The sequence below is a fragment of the Rhamphochromis longiceps genome, linkage group LG18 (genome assembly GCF_057381845.1).
Source record: "Rhamphochromis longiceps isolate RC_006_pf linkage group LG18, R_longiceps_female_GT1.1, whole genome shotgun sequence".
In the NCBI taxonomy this organism is placed as follows: domain Eukaryota; kingdom Metazoa; phylum Chordata; class Actinopteri; order Cichliformes; family Cichlidae; genus Rhamphochromis; species Rhamphochromis longiceps.
The window spans coordinates 33,839,119-33,853,061 of record NC_140574.1 but is presented as its reverse complement, the minus strand read 5'-3'; the positions used below and the strand labels follow the sequence as shown (position 1 = coordinate 33,853,061).

At 39.8% G+C, this 13,943-nt stretch overlaps 1 protein-coding gene across 2 annotated transcripts in view; it reads left to right on the top strand.

Moving 5' to 3' along the window:
- Positions 1–13,418, top strand: part of brinp2 (bone morphogenetic protein/retinoic acid inducible neural-specific 2) — a 269,856-nt gene extending 256,438 nt beyond the window's left edge. For both annotated transcript variants that reach the window (XM_085389173.1, XM_085389174.1), the window contains 3 exons: positions 3,197–3,419; positions 9,387–9,693; positions 11,018–13,418. In XM_085389173.1, the coding sequence (XP_085245299.1) occupies positions 3,197–3,419; positions 9,387–9,693; positions 11,018–11,839 (1,352 nt within the window). In that variant the 3' untranslated portion in view covers positions 11,840–13,418. The remainder of the gene's footprint in view (positions 1–3,196; positions 3,420–9,386; positions 9,694–11,017) is intronic.
- The last annotated feature ends 525 nt before the right edge of the window (positions 13,419–13,943 follow it).

The following is a 13,943-nucleotide window of genomic DNA, read 5'->3' as shown; positions in this document are numbered from 1 at the left end:
CAGTGGGGATGGTGTGTTCAGAGTGATGTGCAGTGTTAGTTTTCTGCCACACATAGCGTTTTGGATTTTGGCCAAAAAGTTCCATTTTGGTCTCATCTGACCAGAGCAGCTTCTTCCACATGTTTGCTGTGTCCCCCACATGGCTTGTGGCAAACTGCAAACGGGACTTCTTATGGTTTTCTGTTAACAATGGCTTTCTTCTTGCCACTCTTCCATAAAGGCCAACTTTGTGCAGTGCATGACTAATAGTTGTCCTGTGGACAGATTCCCCCACCTGAGCTGTAGATCTCTGCAGCTCGTCCAGAGTCACCATGGGCCTCTTGGCTGCATTTCTGATCAGCGCTCTCCTTGTTCGGCCTGTGAGTTTAGGTGGTTGTCTTGGTAGGTTTACAGTTGTGCCATACTCCTTCCATTTCTGAATGATGGCTTGAACAGTGCTCCGTGGGATGTTCAAGGCTTGGGAAATCTTTTTGTAGCCTAAGCCTGCTTTAAATTTCTCAGTAACTTTATCCCTGACCTGTCTGGTGTGTTCTTTGGACTTCATGGTGTTGTTGCTCCCAATATTCTCTCAGACAACCTCTGAGGCCGTCACAGAGCAGCTGTATTTGTACACAGCAAAATCTCCAGTGTTAAATTAACACTAGAGAGTGTCTATATGGGTCCACACCTCTGAGTGTTAAATACAACACTGTTGAGTGTTAAATTAACACTTTTGACAGTGTTATATGTTTAAAAGAAACCTAGTCAGTTTTGAAGATTAACAAAGACTAACACTGAGCAGTGCTGATTTTCTAACACTGGAAAATAACTCAAAATGTTAGAAATATTCCAACACTCAGAGGTGTGGACCCATATAGACACTCTCCAGTGTTAATTTAACACTGGAGATTTTGCTGTGTAATGTCCAGTGTTGTGCAATCCACATTATTTAGTGTCTTCTGCAGTGCAAATATGCTTAAAGTGATTTAAGTGATGAAGTGAAACAATGTCCAGAAAGTCCAGTGTGTGTAAGAACTGTATGTGTGGGTCAGTACTGTGTGGTGGTGTGATTGAGAGACCGTATCGCCTGCAGGAAGAAGCTCCTCCTCAGTCTCTCTGTGTTGGTCTTCAGGGAGCGGAATCGCTTTCCTGACCTCAACAGAGAGAACAGTCTGTTGTTGGGATGGCTGAGGTCCTTCACGATCTTCCTGGCCTTGGTCCGGCACCGCCTGCTGTAGACTGAATGCAGGTCAGGGAGCTCGGAGCGGATGGTGCGCTCAGCTGATCGCACAACCCTCTGTAGAGCTCGTCTGTCCTGCATGGTGCTGTTTCCGAACCAGGTTAAGATGTTTCCCGCCAGGATGCTCTCTATGGTGCAGGAGTAAAGGTTCCTGAGCACCTTGGAGGGCAGTTGGAAGTCTCTCAAGCGTCTGAGGTGGTAGAGACGCTGACGGGCCTTTTTCACCACGGTGTTGATGTGACAGGACCATGACAGGTCCTGCGTGATGTGAACTCCGAGGTATTTGAAGCTGTCCACTCTCTCCACTGGGCACTCGTTGATGACGGGGGTCTGGTAGTTCCTCTCCTGCTTAGTGCTGAAGTCCACTATCAGCTCCTTTGTCTTACTGACGTTTAGAAGGAGGTTGTTCCTCTGGCACCAGTTCTCCAAATTCCTAATCTCCTTCAGGTAGGCCGTCTCGTTGTTATCAGAGATCAGGCCCACCACGACGGTGTCGTCAGCAAACTTGATGATGGTGGTGGAGCTGGTAGTGGCCACACAGTCATATGTGTACAAAGAGTACAGCAGGGGGCTCAGAACACACCCCTGGGGGGCTCCAGTGCTGAGCCACTGTATATGTTAAAATGTAGTGTAGTGACAGTATGCTGCACTGTGCAGAATGTTGCTTAAATGTGTAAATCAAGCTTGGGTAACACTCCTATTTCATTAAGTGAGTTTGCGTGAGTGGGTTTGGTTTGTCACGCATGAAAAATTTGAAATGCATAGTTCACAAGTGTGCCTGAAGCAACTCGCTCTTGATGTTTGAGAGTTGAAGTTTTTGTGTCACAGATTATTCATATTTATCAATAATGTTATGATGTATGGGAAATACAGTGAGGACCCCAGAATGCAGGACTTGGCAAAATGGAGATGAACTCAAAATCACATCTTTAATGCAGGTAAAAATGGGGACAAAAAAAAAACAAAGGGCAAAATACAAAACCAAACAGTAACAGGACAACTGGCTGCCTGACATCATGAGGCACCGGGGACTAAAAGCAAAGATAAACTCACAATCATAGAAGGCTCTAAACGATAGCAATGATGAAATTAGTGAGGAGGTTAAAGGATCACATACTTGGTGAACAAGGTGGGACGAGTAGCCACAGAAAAAAGAAAATCATTGTGTGTGTCATTTGTCACAGAACTCCCTTCTCAAAGATACTTAGCCTATTGTTAAAGAGTTTTAAATCAGATACCGCAAGACCAACGAGGCAATATGGTAGTGGTGCTTATTGCAAAGAAACTAAAAAAGAGCAGATGATCAAAAGCACTTTCTCCTGAAAATACAGTTAAAGAACAACTTCTCATATGTCAGATGACACAGATTGGAATATGGCAGGGGCTTAAAATTTTGTCTCGAGCTTTTGTGTTCCATGGGCACAAAAATACTAGTTTGAACAAAGTGGCATAGATGTAGCACACGTCTCCATACTTCATGCAAGTATATTAATATATAAATATAAAAGTAACACAACAAACAATGACAGAAGACAACCTTTTCCTCATTACCACATGCTTTTAGTAGTGTGTTCAGCTCGTGATAATTGATGCTCTCTTAACTTGTTTAGGCTTTTAAAGATGGCCATCTGTATGTGACGCCATACGGTAAATCGTCACATAAATAGTGTTGCTTAATGACAATGATGCTACAGTGAATAAGATGGGATTCTAATGGAGAAGTGAATGAGTATAACTGCCGTTTAAAGCGCAGGTATTTGCTTTGTAATTGTGATTCATTATAACATAACAGCTTTTTTTAAATTCTAATGACACGTGAAACTCCCCAGCTTCTCTGTCATTTTCCTGCATGCTAGCAGGGGTAAAATGGAATGTGATGAATAGGCTTTCACTGCTCAAAAACTGTATTGTGATAAATTACCTGAGACTAACTTTGTTGTTTTCTCCTTCTCTCTGTCTCTGCTGAATTCCCTGCAGATGAATTCAAAGCCTTCCTGAAGCGATTGCCCACTGATCGCTTCCTGAATGTGTCCATGATAGCCAAGCTCTGGTCAGCCGACTTAACCCTCCAAAAACGTTATGCCCAGCTGGAGGCCAGCACCGTCCTTGTCCTCAGCAAAGCCCAGAAGATCATCAGGAAACTGTTCACGCTGAGTAAACGCTGCCCCAAACAGCCCCGCATCAGTCTCCCCCAACAAAGGTAGCTCACCGGGACACACTGACAGAGAACAAACCATTACTGGTATTTTATCTGGCTGCTGTGTTTGCAGCTATGGACTCTTTAACAGCCCACCTCAAAGGGGTGCACACATACCCCTTTATAAAACATTTGTTGATTGCACTGGAATTACATGGGTTTCGGCCTTGGGTTGTCTCTGTTGTAGGTTATGCATTACAATTTCTCTCACGTTTAAACCTCTTGGGCTATTTGACTGGCCACTTTATAACATTTACCTTGCTAGTACCAGGTTGGAACCCTGTTTGCCTTCCAATTGTCTTAATTCTCAATGGCATAGATTTAGCAAAAACATTCCTCAGTGAGTTTAGTCCATTTTGAGATAACAGCATCACACAGTTGCTACAGATTTGTCAGCTACACATACATAATGCAAATTGCCAATGGAGAAAAGGTGCTCTGTTGAATTGAGATGCTCTGACCGTTGGCCATTTGAGCACAGTGAACTCACTGTCACGTTCAAGGAACCAGTTTCAGGTGATTTGAGCGCTGTGACATGGCGTGTGATTCTGTTGGAAGCAGCCATCATAAAATGGGCATACTGTGGTCATAAAGGGATGGACACAGTCAGCAACAATACTGAGGTATGATGCTGCATTTTAATGATGCTCAGCTGGTACTAAAGGGCCCAGAATCTGCAAAGAAAATACTCCACACCAATACATCGCTACCAAGATACAAGACAGGATGGATGTGACACGTCTTATTTTGTGTTTATATATGTGTGTGTGTTCCTGTCTAGCTATCTTTGTGAGGACCGAAATCTGCCTTCTACTATACTTGTGAGAACCAACAGTCACTTGTGAGGACACACACACACACCAGTCCTCACTCAGTCTTTCTCTCATTTCAGTCAGTTTTATTGTTGACAAACTGAACGGTTTGTATTACAGTCTAGTCCAACTTAACTGAATGCAACCATCTGGTACAATTATAGCTATTCTAAACTATGCAATTTATGAAAACTATGCAGCCCCTTCAGCAACTGAAGAATTTGAAAGTAAATTAAAACAAAATATAATTTTACATTAAATAAAAAAGTTTTAAACTTAATTAAAATAAAACATGTCTTAAATTAAAATAAGTAAACTGTCATGTTTATTGCTGTCAAAAAAAGAAGTTAAACACATTTGGACAGTGAAGGAATGTCAGGATTCTTGCTCAGAAAAAGGATCAACATGCTCTGAAGTCAGAGCATGTTCCAGTCCACAAAAACGTTTTTTGTAACAAAATATCGATTTCTGCTGTCCCTGTATCGATACATTATTAGCAAACAAAATATCACGATACTACAAAGTATCGATTTTTTCCCCCACCCCTATATTATACAGGCATGTTGTTTGTAATTTTGAAATCAGAAGATATTAAAGCAATTAACAAGGCTATGGTGGATTTCATTTGGGCAGGAAGAAAACCCAAAATTAAATTGGAGACACTACAGCTACCGAAAGATCTGGGTGGATGGGGAGTGCCAAACATAGAAAATTATGTTCTCTCAATGCAAGCGAGGTTTCTTTCTGCCTGGATACATGAATATTCTGATCTGCCATGGCTAAATATTGAGGAAGTATCATGTAAACCATCCTCACCTGTTAACTTTTTAGGGAAACGTCTAAATGATTTACCTCACGTAATAAAGTATAACCCACTAATATATAATGCTATGTGGACTGAGAAAACTTTTTAACAGTAGTCTTCTGTTTAATATTTTGTCAACGTTTATAAATAATCCAGATCTTCTCCCGCAAAACATAAAGTAGGTGTAAAGAGGTTTTATGACCTCTTTAAACATGGTGAGTTTAAATCATTTGAATCCTTGAAGTCCCAGTATTCTATGTCAAAGACTGAGTTTTATAAGTATTTGCAATTGAGAAATTATGTGTGAAAAAATGCTAAATCATTACAAATCGCAACAGCCTCTTTTCGGTTGGAGAAATTCTTTCTAGATAATAGGGAGCATAAACATTTTGTATCGAAGTTTCATTCAGAGATTTATGCCCTAATTGTGGATAAACTGGCATGGTTGAGAAAATCTTGGGGGACGTTGCTTAAATGTGAAATAGATATACAGGCATGGGACAAAATCCTGCTCCTTCCATCTAAAATCTCTGTTTGTAACCGATTTAAAGAACTGCAGTACAAAATCCTGCACAACGTATATATTTCTCCGTATATTTATAGTAAGTATAATATGGGAACATCTCCAAATTGTCTCAAGTGTAAGGTCAGAGTGGGCACTAGATTCCACTGCTTGTGGGAAAGTGCTATTATTCAATCATTTTGGAAAGAGGTCTGCGCCAATATTAGTACAGCCATTGGTCAGCAGGTGACAGAACACCCATTAGCTTATTGGGATATATCCCTGTTTCACTGGTACAACATGAGCATGTAATTCAGTCACTGTTAATGTTGGCCAGGAAAAGCATTATGTTGAGATGGCTGGCAGCTGAGCCTCCCTCCATTTCTCTATGGAAGTCGCTCATCATTGATGTTATGACTCTGATCAGTTTGGGACATTACATTGATGGGAGCTCCCGAGGTTTTGTGGACAAATGGAAGAAACCACTGGAAGCACTGGGAGTAACTTGTAAACTGGACCCTAATGGACGATTATTATGGACATAATGTTGTAATATTCTAGTGCTGTGCAGAATTGTTATTTTGGACGTGAACCAGTCTTGTATTTGTTGGGGGGAAAAGTTAAATAAAAGTTTAAAAAAAAAGAAAACACCAGAACAATGCTGAAAAAGCACACAAAACACAGTGGAGATGGGAAAAAAACACAACAGAAGTTAAATAAAACACACTACAAGTAGAAAAAAATCTCACAAAATATGACAGAAGCGTTTTTGGGGCGATATTAATGTCACGGACCAGCTGTGGAAGTGACAGATACCAAAACATGCGAAGGGCTGCACTGAAATATGCTTAAAAGAGCCGTAGGATTCATCAGTGTTGTGAGTAAAAAAAGATGTAGGTAATGTGGGTTTTAATGGCATCATCCATATAATACTGCGGACCCATTTTTGCTATTAGCCCTTCACTGTTAGCATATCACTTCCATTGTAGGAGGGAGAAGAGATAAGTGCTGACTGGATCAAGAGAAGAGAGGAGAAGAGAAGAGGGGTCTAGTTACAGGTTGTGGGGGCCTTTGTAGGCTGAGGTACATGGTTCTGTGGCATGCTGTAATCAAGTCCTCTCACAGACTGACAGCTTGGCACTTGTTTACAGAGGACTTTAATTTCCCTGACAGTCCTTTCCCTCCACCAATCACTCCATCTTCCCTTTGCCCATTCTGTGTAGAGTCTTGTCTTTATTTTTCTCCCTCAGTTACCTTTGTCTCACTCTCGCGCTCCTTGCTCTCTCTATCGTACCCTGTCACTCAGTCGTAACCCCATTTGCGCCGGCAACAAGTTAATGGTTGCTGCTACAGCTGAAAAAGCTTCCTGTTTTCTTCTGCACAAATCCATTTGTTTTATCATCATTTATTTTTGTCTATTTACACAGGCCTGAGGGGGAGGAATTGCTGAAGCATTTGGGCAATTTTTTGTGTTATTTCCCAAGCTTAGCCTGGGGATAGAATCTCAGCAGAGCTAATTTTCAGTCTAAACTTGTTGCTACTGTTACTGCACCAAAGTGGATGGTAATTTATGTATGCTTTCATTTCCATCTGTACTGTAGGCACACCGAACACCCATCCTTCTACAAAAAGGTGTCAAGTCATTATAGTATAATCTTATGTATTAAGAAGATGGAGCAAACTATGGATTCATTTTTCACTTGTTGAAATCCAAAAAGTGTGAGCAAAGGGCATGACTATTTAGAGCTACAACAAAACAAAGATATTGCCACTGATGTACTATTAACCAACACTGTCCATTGGTTTTTTACTTCTCTTGACATCGAGTCAATAGATTTAGTTCTACAGTAGATTTCACCTGTATTTGCTTGATTTTATTATTATTATTATTATTATTATTATTATTATTATTATTATTATTATTATTATTATTATTATTATACATTGGGACACTGTTCTATTCTTGCTAATTTGCCAGAATTGTCCAGGGTTAAATCAATACTTTGCTTTTTTCACTTTACCTCTTTAACTTGGAGAACACCCTGATACTCAATGACAGTTACATTTGGATGACTGATGCTAGGTGCTTCTATCTGTTTGATTGTGGTTTCCAGCTTCTGTTCCAGGTGTACACATCTTTTCTCAGTTTTCTCCAGTTTACGGACTTTATCTTGTAGGTCTGTCTCTTACCCGCTCGCCTTCAATTCTTTCGTGTTTTTTTTTTCCATTTATTTTATTTTTTAACTACTGTTATAAAGTAACAGTAAATAAGAAGACCACATACAAGGACATTACAGAAGGCTTTGAGAATTTGAATGTTTGAAGATACATTACACACTATTTAGCTTCTAAGAAAAAAATCTCTGTATATGTCTGTTACCCATGGTAGAATTTAACAACAACAGTATTGTAAAGTAAAACTTGCAGGGCAAGATGTTTTTAAACTTTATTTTGGTTCAAGGTAAGAAAAACTTTTGAGCATGTTTTAAAAATTAGATTTATTATTGATCCTGAGCACTGAAAGCTAAACTCATTGTAGATAATGTTTCCAAATAACTGTTACAATATAGCTCTGTTTTTTGTTTAAAAATAGCTTCTGAGTAGCAAAGCTCGGTAAACTGTAATAAAGTGCCTTCTAATGGCCTATTAGAAGAGTTTTAAAATAGACTCGAGGAGAAAATAGTCTGTAAAGGTTAGTGACCAAAATAAACAGCTGTGTTTATTGAACAAATAAACAGCTGAAGCACTGAACTAAAATGTAACTAACTAAAATGTTAGCACTCACATTATTAACTAAAATTCTCTAATACTCACTACATGGAAAAAATACACACATTAATAGATGACAATGAACACAAACAACACACTAAATTCAAGATGGGGAAAACATCACCTGAATTAGCCAGTAATTTCAGTGTTAAATGTGGAAACCTCTAGTAAACTGCCCTAATAAATGCTTAGGACTCAGGTTGGCTTTCTAGAGTGGGTCAGGTCGACACTAGAGGAAACTGTGGATCTGAACCATAGTGCAACTAAACTTATTGTGACTTGCAGTCTCCCTGCAAATTTATAATTTAATATAACAAATACTGATTTTTTGCAAGGGCAAGTTGCTGAGCTCACACAGCGCTGTTGCTAATCCTTTACAAGACCCTAACCCAAAACTCCAACCCCAATTTTTTTTATTAGTGTGTGGTCAAATTTGGGACTTTGCAGGGTGGCTTTATGATTATTATTTTTGTTGTGTTTTAATATTCTTATCCAATATATCCAATACACTGGGGACAGATTGTAATTCATTTTTATGTAAGAAAGGCCGGAGAAAGTGTCAGGCTTTTATCTTTAATCATTTTTGAGATGCATGCATCTCCATGTTTGGACTTTGCCTTGGATTTGAAAGTGCAAAAAATACATGCTTGGAATTGGTCGACATATCATTTTACAAAAAAATATAGCTTGAAAATTGTTTTGCATGTGAAATGAAAATTTTAAAAGGAATCATTATATGTATAGCCCAAAAAATTATAAAATTGTTCAGCAAATCAGAGGTAGTCAAGCAGAAGAGCCACAATGGTTTAGGAAGGAATGACCTTTAAGTGAGTCAACACTGAAAGGTTGAGTCCCAAAAATTTACATGATTGTCTTATGTATTTTAAGTCTTTCTGGGAGGGAGGGGGGGGGTAACTGTTTTTAACTGTTGTTGTTGGTTTCATTCCACAGATCTACCCCAGTCTGTGTGAAAGGTGTTATTATAGGACACAATGACCACAACATTACTTCAGTATTTACCAAAGATGTTGCTGTGATGTATAGATAACTGCATTAGTGTATCTTCTCTTTGCCCACTGCAGGCCTGTTGGGTTTTGGCTGACCAGGGCTCAGTCTCTGCTCTACTGCAATGAGCATGGAATGCTGGGCTCCTTCTCTGAGGAGGTGATGAGCTGTAGCTGCCCCGTGGAGCAGCCAAACTGCCAAGGAGTCATCCCCTGTGTTGTAGGGACTTCCACCACCTCCTGCACCCTCTGCGCCTCTGACAACGCCACCCGTTGTGGAGCCTGTCATCACGGCAACATCCTCCATCTTGGTTCCTGTCGACCTAGCATTGCTGCATCGCTAGATCATTACCTGAACTTTGACTTGGACATGCCTGATGCCGAGGTTCTCAAAGCTCCTTAATTATGTATTCCACTGGTTCTCAAAGCTCTTTGGGACAAATTAAACAAACAGTGCCTCAAAGGGCTCACATGCCATCAATTGTTAAATTGTTTTTGTGTTGAATCTTTATACTGAACATACAAGATTTACATAACAGTACAAATATTAGTCATGTACAGTTTTTTTGTTCAAAAAGGAATACAGTATTAAACAGGGATTGAGAGGGGGTTTCAAAATAGAAAGCTGACTCTGAAGTACCTACAGTGCAAAGAGTCCCTTCATTCAGCAAGCCCAGGAGCAAAAACTCATACTATGCTTTTTTAATAAATCACCACAGCAGTTATTTTCTAGCCCTCAAGAGGTCTAAGTTGTCACTGTTGAACCTCTGCCTTAACTCTAATCCTAGTTCACAAGCCTTCAAATTGTGGCTCTTTAGACCTACTTGAGTGTCTTCCTTTGGCTTTGACAAAAAACTTGATAAATATGAAAATGATCCTCTTAATTTGCTGAACCTCAATAGCAATGGCTAGCAAAGATGTGGAAGCAAATAGGTGATCTCTAGTAAATGGTATGCCTTTACATTTTTTCTTTACAATAGTTCCCTTTTATTGCTTTTAACTATAATAAAAAATAACTTATATTAAGCAAATTTATTTATTATGTATTTATTATAGTTAAATAATCACATTTTATAATGCCAATGCCTAATCAGAATGTCTAATTTTTGCTTTTTATTAAAATGTCTTTAAAAATCATTAAAAGTTTTACAAGGGGTCTAAGGAGCTTGGAAAGAAAAGCGTCTGGACTTCTTTAAGTTTCATTTGAGAAGCTTCTTCAGTTCTAAAAGCAATTGGTGGAGAGTCCCAAATTTTAAGCCCTATGGGAGTGTCCCCAAGAGGGTCATGGACCCCCTATTGATCCTCTGCCTAATCACACAAGCCATGGTGTGAAAAGGATGTGAGTGGGCGTTAAGGCGTCTAGGAAGGGATCTCAAAACTGGATTATAGATGGCAGACTTTCTCGGATGAGAGGTGAAACGTCTTCAAGAAAACTTAAAGAAGTCCAGACGCTTTTCTTTCCAAGCTCCTTAGACTACGATGACCTGGATGACTGAGAACCTTCACAGACATTTTACAACGGTTTTCAGCATTTGTAAACTAAAGTTGTAAAACATCCATTGTGGCTCTTGATGAGATTTATAAATTCTGGCAAAGGTGGTAGTTGAAATTTAAAATTTGGTAATAGCTCAGTTTGAGAACCAGTGCATTAATTATCTATCTGCTTATTGCATTGACTGCAGCCTCACGGTTTGTTAATCCCTCTTCAGGTAAAGTACCTGCTTCAGCGACTGGACAGCAGGATAGAGGTCCATGCCATCTATATCAGCAATGATGTCCGCCTGGGAAGTTGGTTCAATCCTGCCTGGAGGAAGAGGATGCTACTAACACTCAAGAGTAACAAAAACAAGTCCAACCTCATCCACATGCTAATGGGCATTTCTTTTCAGATATGCTCAACTAAAAATTCAACACTGGAACCCGTGCCTGCTGTCTATGTGAATCCTTTTGGGGGAAGTCACTCAGAGAGCTGGTTCATGCCAGTGAACCAGCCTGACTTCTCTAACTGGGAGAGAACTCGACTGGACAGCGTCACCACTGCACAGTGTTACAACTGGACTCTGTCTCTGGGCAGCAAGTGGAAATCCTTTTTTGAAACAGTGCACATCTACCTGAGAAGCCGCATAGTCACGGATGATCCAACAGTGAATGAAACTCTCTTCTATGAGCCATTGGACTTGGATGATCAGACCTCCAACCTGGGCTACATGAAGATCAACACGCTGAAGGTGTTCGGATACAGCATGCACTTTGACCCTGAGGGCATCAAGGATCTGATTCTCCAGTTGGACTACCCCTACACACAGGGTACGCAGGATGCCGCCTTTCTGATGTTACTGGAGATGAGAGACCGGATTAATCGGCTATCTCCACCAGCACCACAGCCATTAGATCTGTTTTCTTGTCTCCTGCGCCACCGCCTCAAGCTGTCAGCTGGAGAGGTGGCACGAATCAAGGACTCTCTGCAGATCTTCAATTCCAAGCTTCCCAATGCTTCACCTGAACCTGAGCTGGCCCAGCTCTGTAGCTAGCTAGTTTAGCACAATCGCCAGGTTCAGGAATGATGCTGTTCGTAGAAAAAGGAATTGCTACTTCAGGGACGACTCTGCTGAGATGGCCTTTGGACCCGAATCATCTGGATTAACGTACTCTGAAGAAGGTTGAATGCTTGGCCTTTTTATGGTCACTCTCAGTTGGTTTTCTGGTGTTTTACCTTTGACAAACAGCATCATGTCCTTGACTTTTCGGAGAACGAGGGATACTTTGACTCTGTTTAGGAGGCTGTACTGAACCCACCCGGAGGTTCACTTTTGCTATTACTGCCCTGCAAACTGCGTAACTGGACAAGGCTAAAAAGGTTTCTTTCACTGACAAGTTTTTGTGATTTGGAACAATAAAAAGAAGATCATACATAAGACACCTGCCTTGCAAAGACAAACGCGGTTTTCTTATAAGAGGAACTCTTCAGAGGTCTTCAAAAATTAGCGGAAGAGGATTTCCCTTTTCTAACCCTATTTTCTTTGGCTACAGAACAATCTTGAGGGAAGGGAAAATGGGATAATTATATATATGTGGTGAATGAGTTGTTATGTTATGCTTAACAGTTTAAAATTTGATAATATTGAACCCTGTCACTGTCTTTGAATATTTCTTTTTAAACCCTACCTTCCATTTTATCTGGCATTTGAAAACTTGTATCTATGCTTAACATCTGAGTGAGAAGCCTGTTAGTGATGTTCTGTCCTTGGTGGCTTGTCTGTACCAAAAGAAGGTAACACATTGGCAATTTGAATGGCAAAATATCGTAAATGTTGAGTTATTATTCTTTCACTTTTGAGCTGAAATAATTCATAATGGAACCTTCAGATGTGGTAACAAAAAGGTCTGCGGATATAGCGCTGTAAATAACGCTCCATCTAACCCAGGTTGTGGACAAGTGCACATTGCTTTTTAGATAACTGAGTTCAAAGACCAAAAAAATGTTTATAACAAAACAAACTCATGCCTTATATGGAGAGTCAATGTTAAGGTAAGAAGCACATTTAGTTTCTGTGTTTGGTTTCCCTGCGAAGGTTGTATTGCTTTTTATATTTCAATATTTCTACCAAGACAGAACAACATACGCATTCTCCAGAGTACGTGGTAATGTAGCTTTTCCATGTAAATGCCAGTCACTCGTTCTGCAGGTACTTGTTTTGATTTGGTGTTGTGAAACTTTTGAATCACCATTCACAGTGCACACCAGTACATGCATAATGTAATTGTTCTGCAAAATCCTCCAATGAGATAAACTTTCAGTAAATAATAGAACATGTTCGAATTTATGGTTTTAAAAGGTTTTCAGTGGTTCGGTTAGTCTCAGGTCTATGAAACTTTTTTCTTTTTTTTTTTTTTGACATATGAGTCCAATGTGAGCTGCAGTTACCACGGCAACTGGAGTTACAAGGTTTCTGCGGGGCGGTGATGGTACACTTGAAAGCTGCAAACTTAACCAGGATGATACTTGATATGATTTTACTTTTGCTTCACTAATTTCTCACTGAAAGTTAGAAAACCTTGTATGTCATTATCAACAGTTCTTCTGTGCTCAGCTTGCTTAAGTAAAAACAAAGTGATTTATCTATCTGAGAGCCTTTTCCTTGTTTACAAAACTTTAACCCTCACTGTTACGTCTGTTATATAGCATTATTGCCATATTACCTCTTTGCCTGCATGTTACAACATTGTCTTTGGTCAATTCAAAGACATATTGATAAGATTAGCTGTGAAGATGGTGTCATGGAAAAGTGCAATGATGATGGCGGATGTGGTCAGAGCTACAGTAATAGTGGTAGTAAGGGGAGGGGGTGACACAAGACCGTCTCATCTTACCACCACTAGCTGTTCATTGTTCTAGTGTAAGCACAGTTTTTCACATTTGCATTTATTTATTTCACAGACAACACAGATCTGTTGTTAAGTAATTTCTTGTTAAGTACATGTGTCACACTATCACTATTGCAAACACTGTTTCTGTTTCCGGTCCACCTAATGGGTGCCAGGCAGAATTATCAACGTGGAAAAATGGGAAACTAATCAAAAAAACCAAAACAAATTCAGTCATTTATTTTGTTTTCATGTCCTTACTGAAACCAT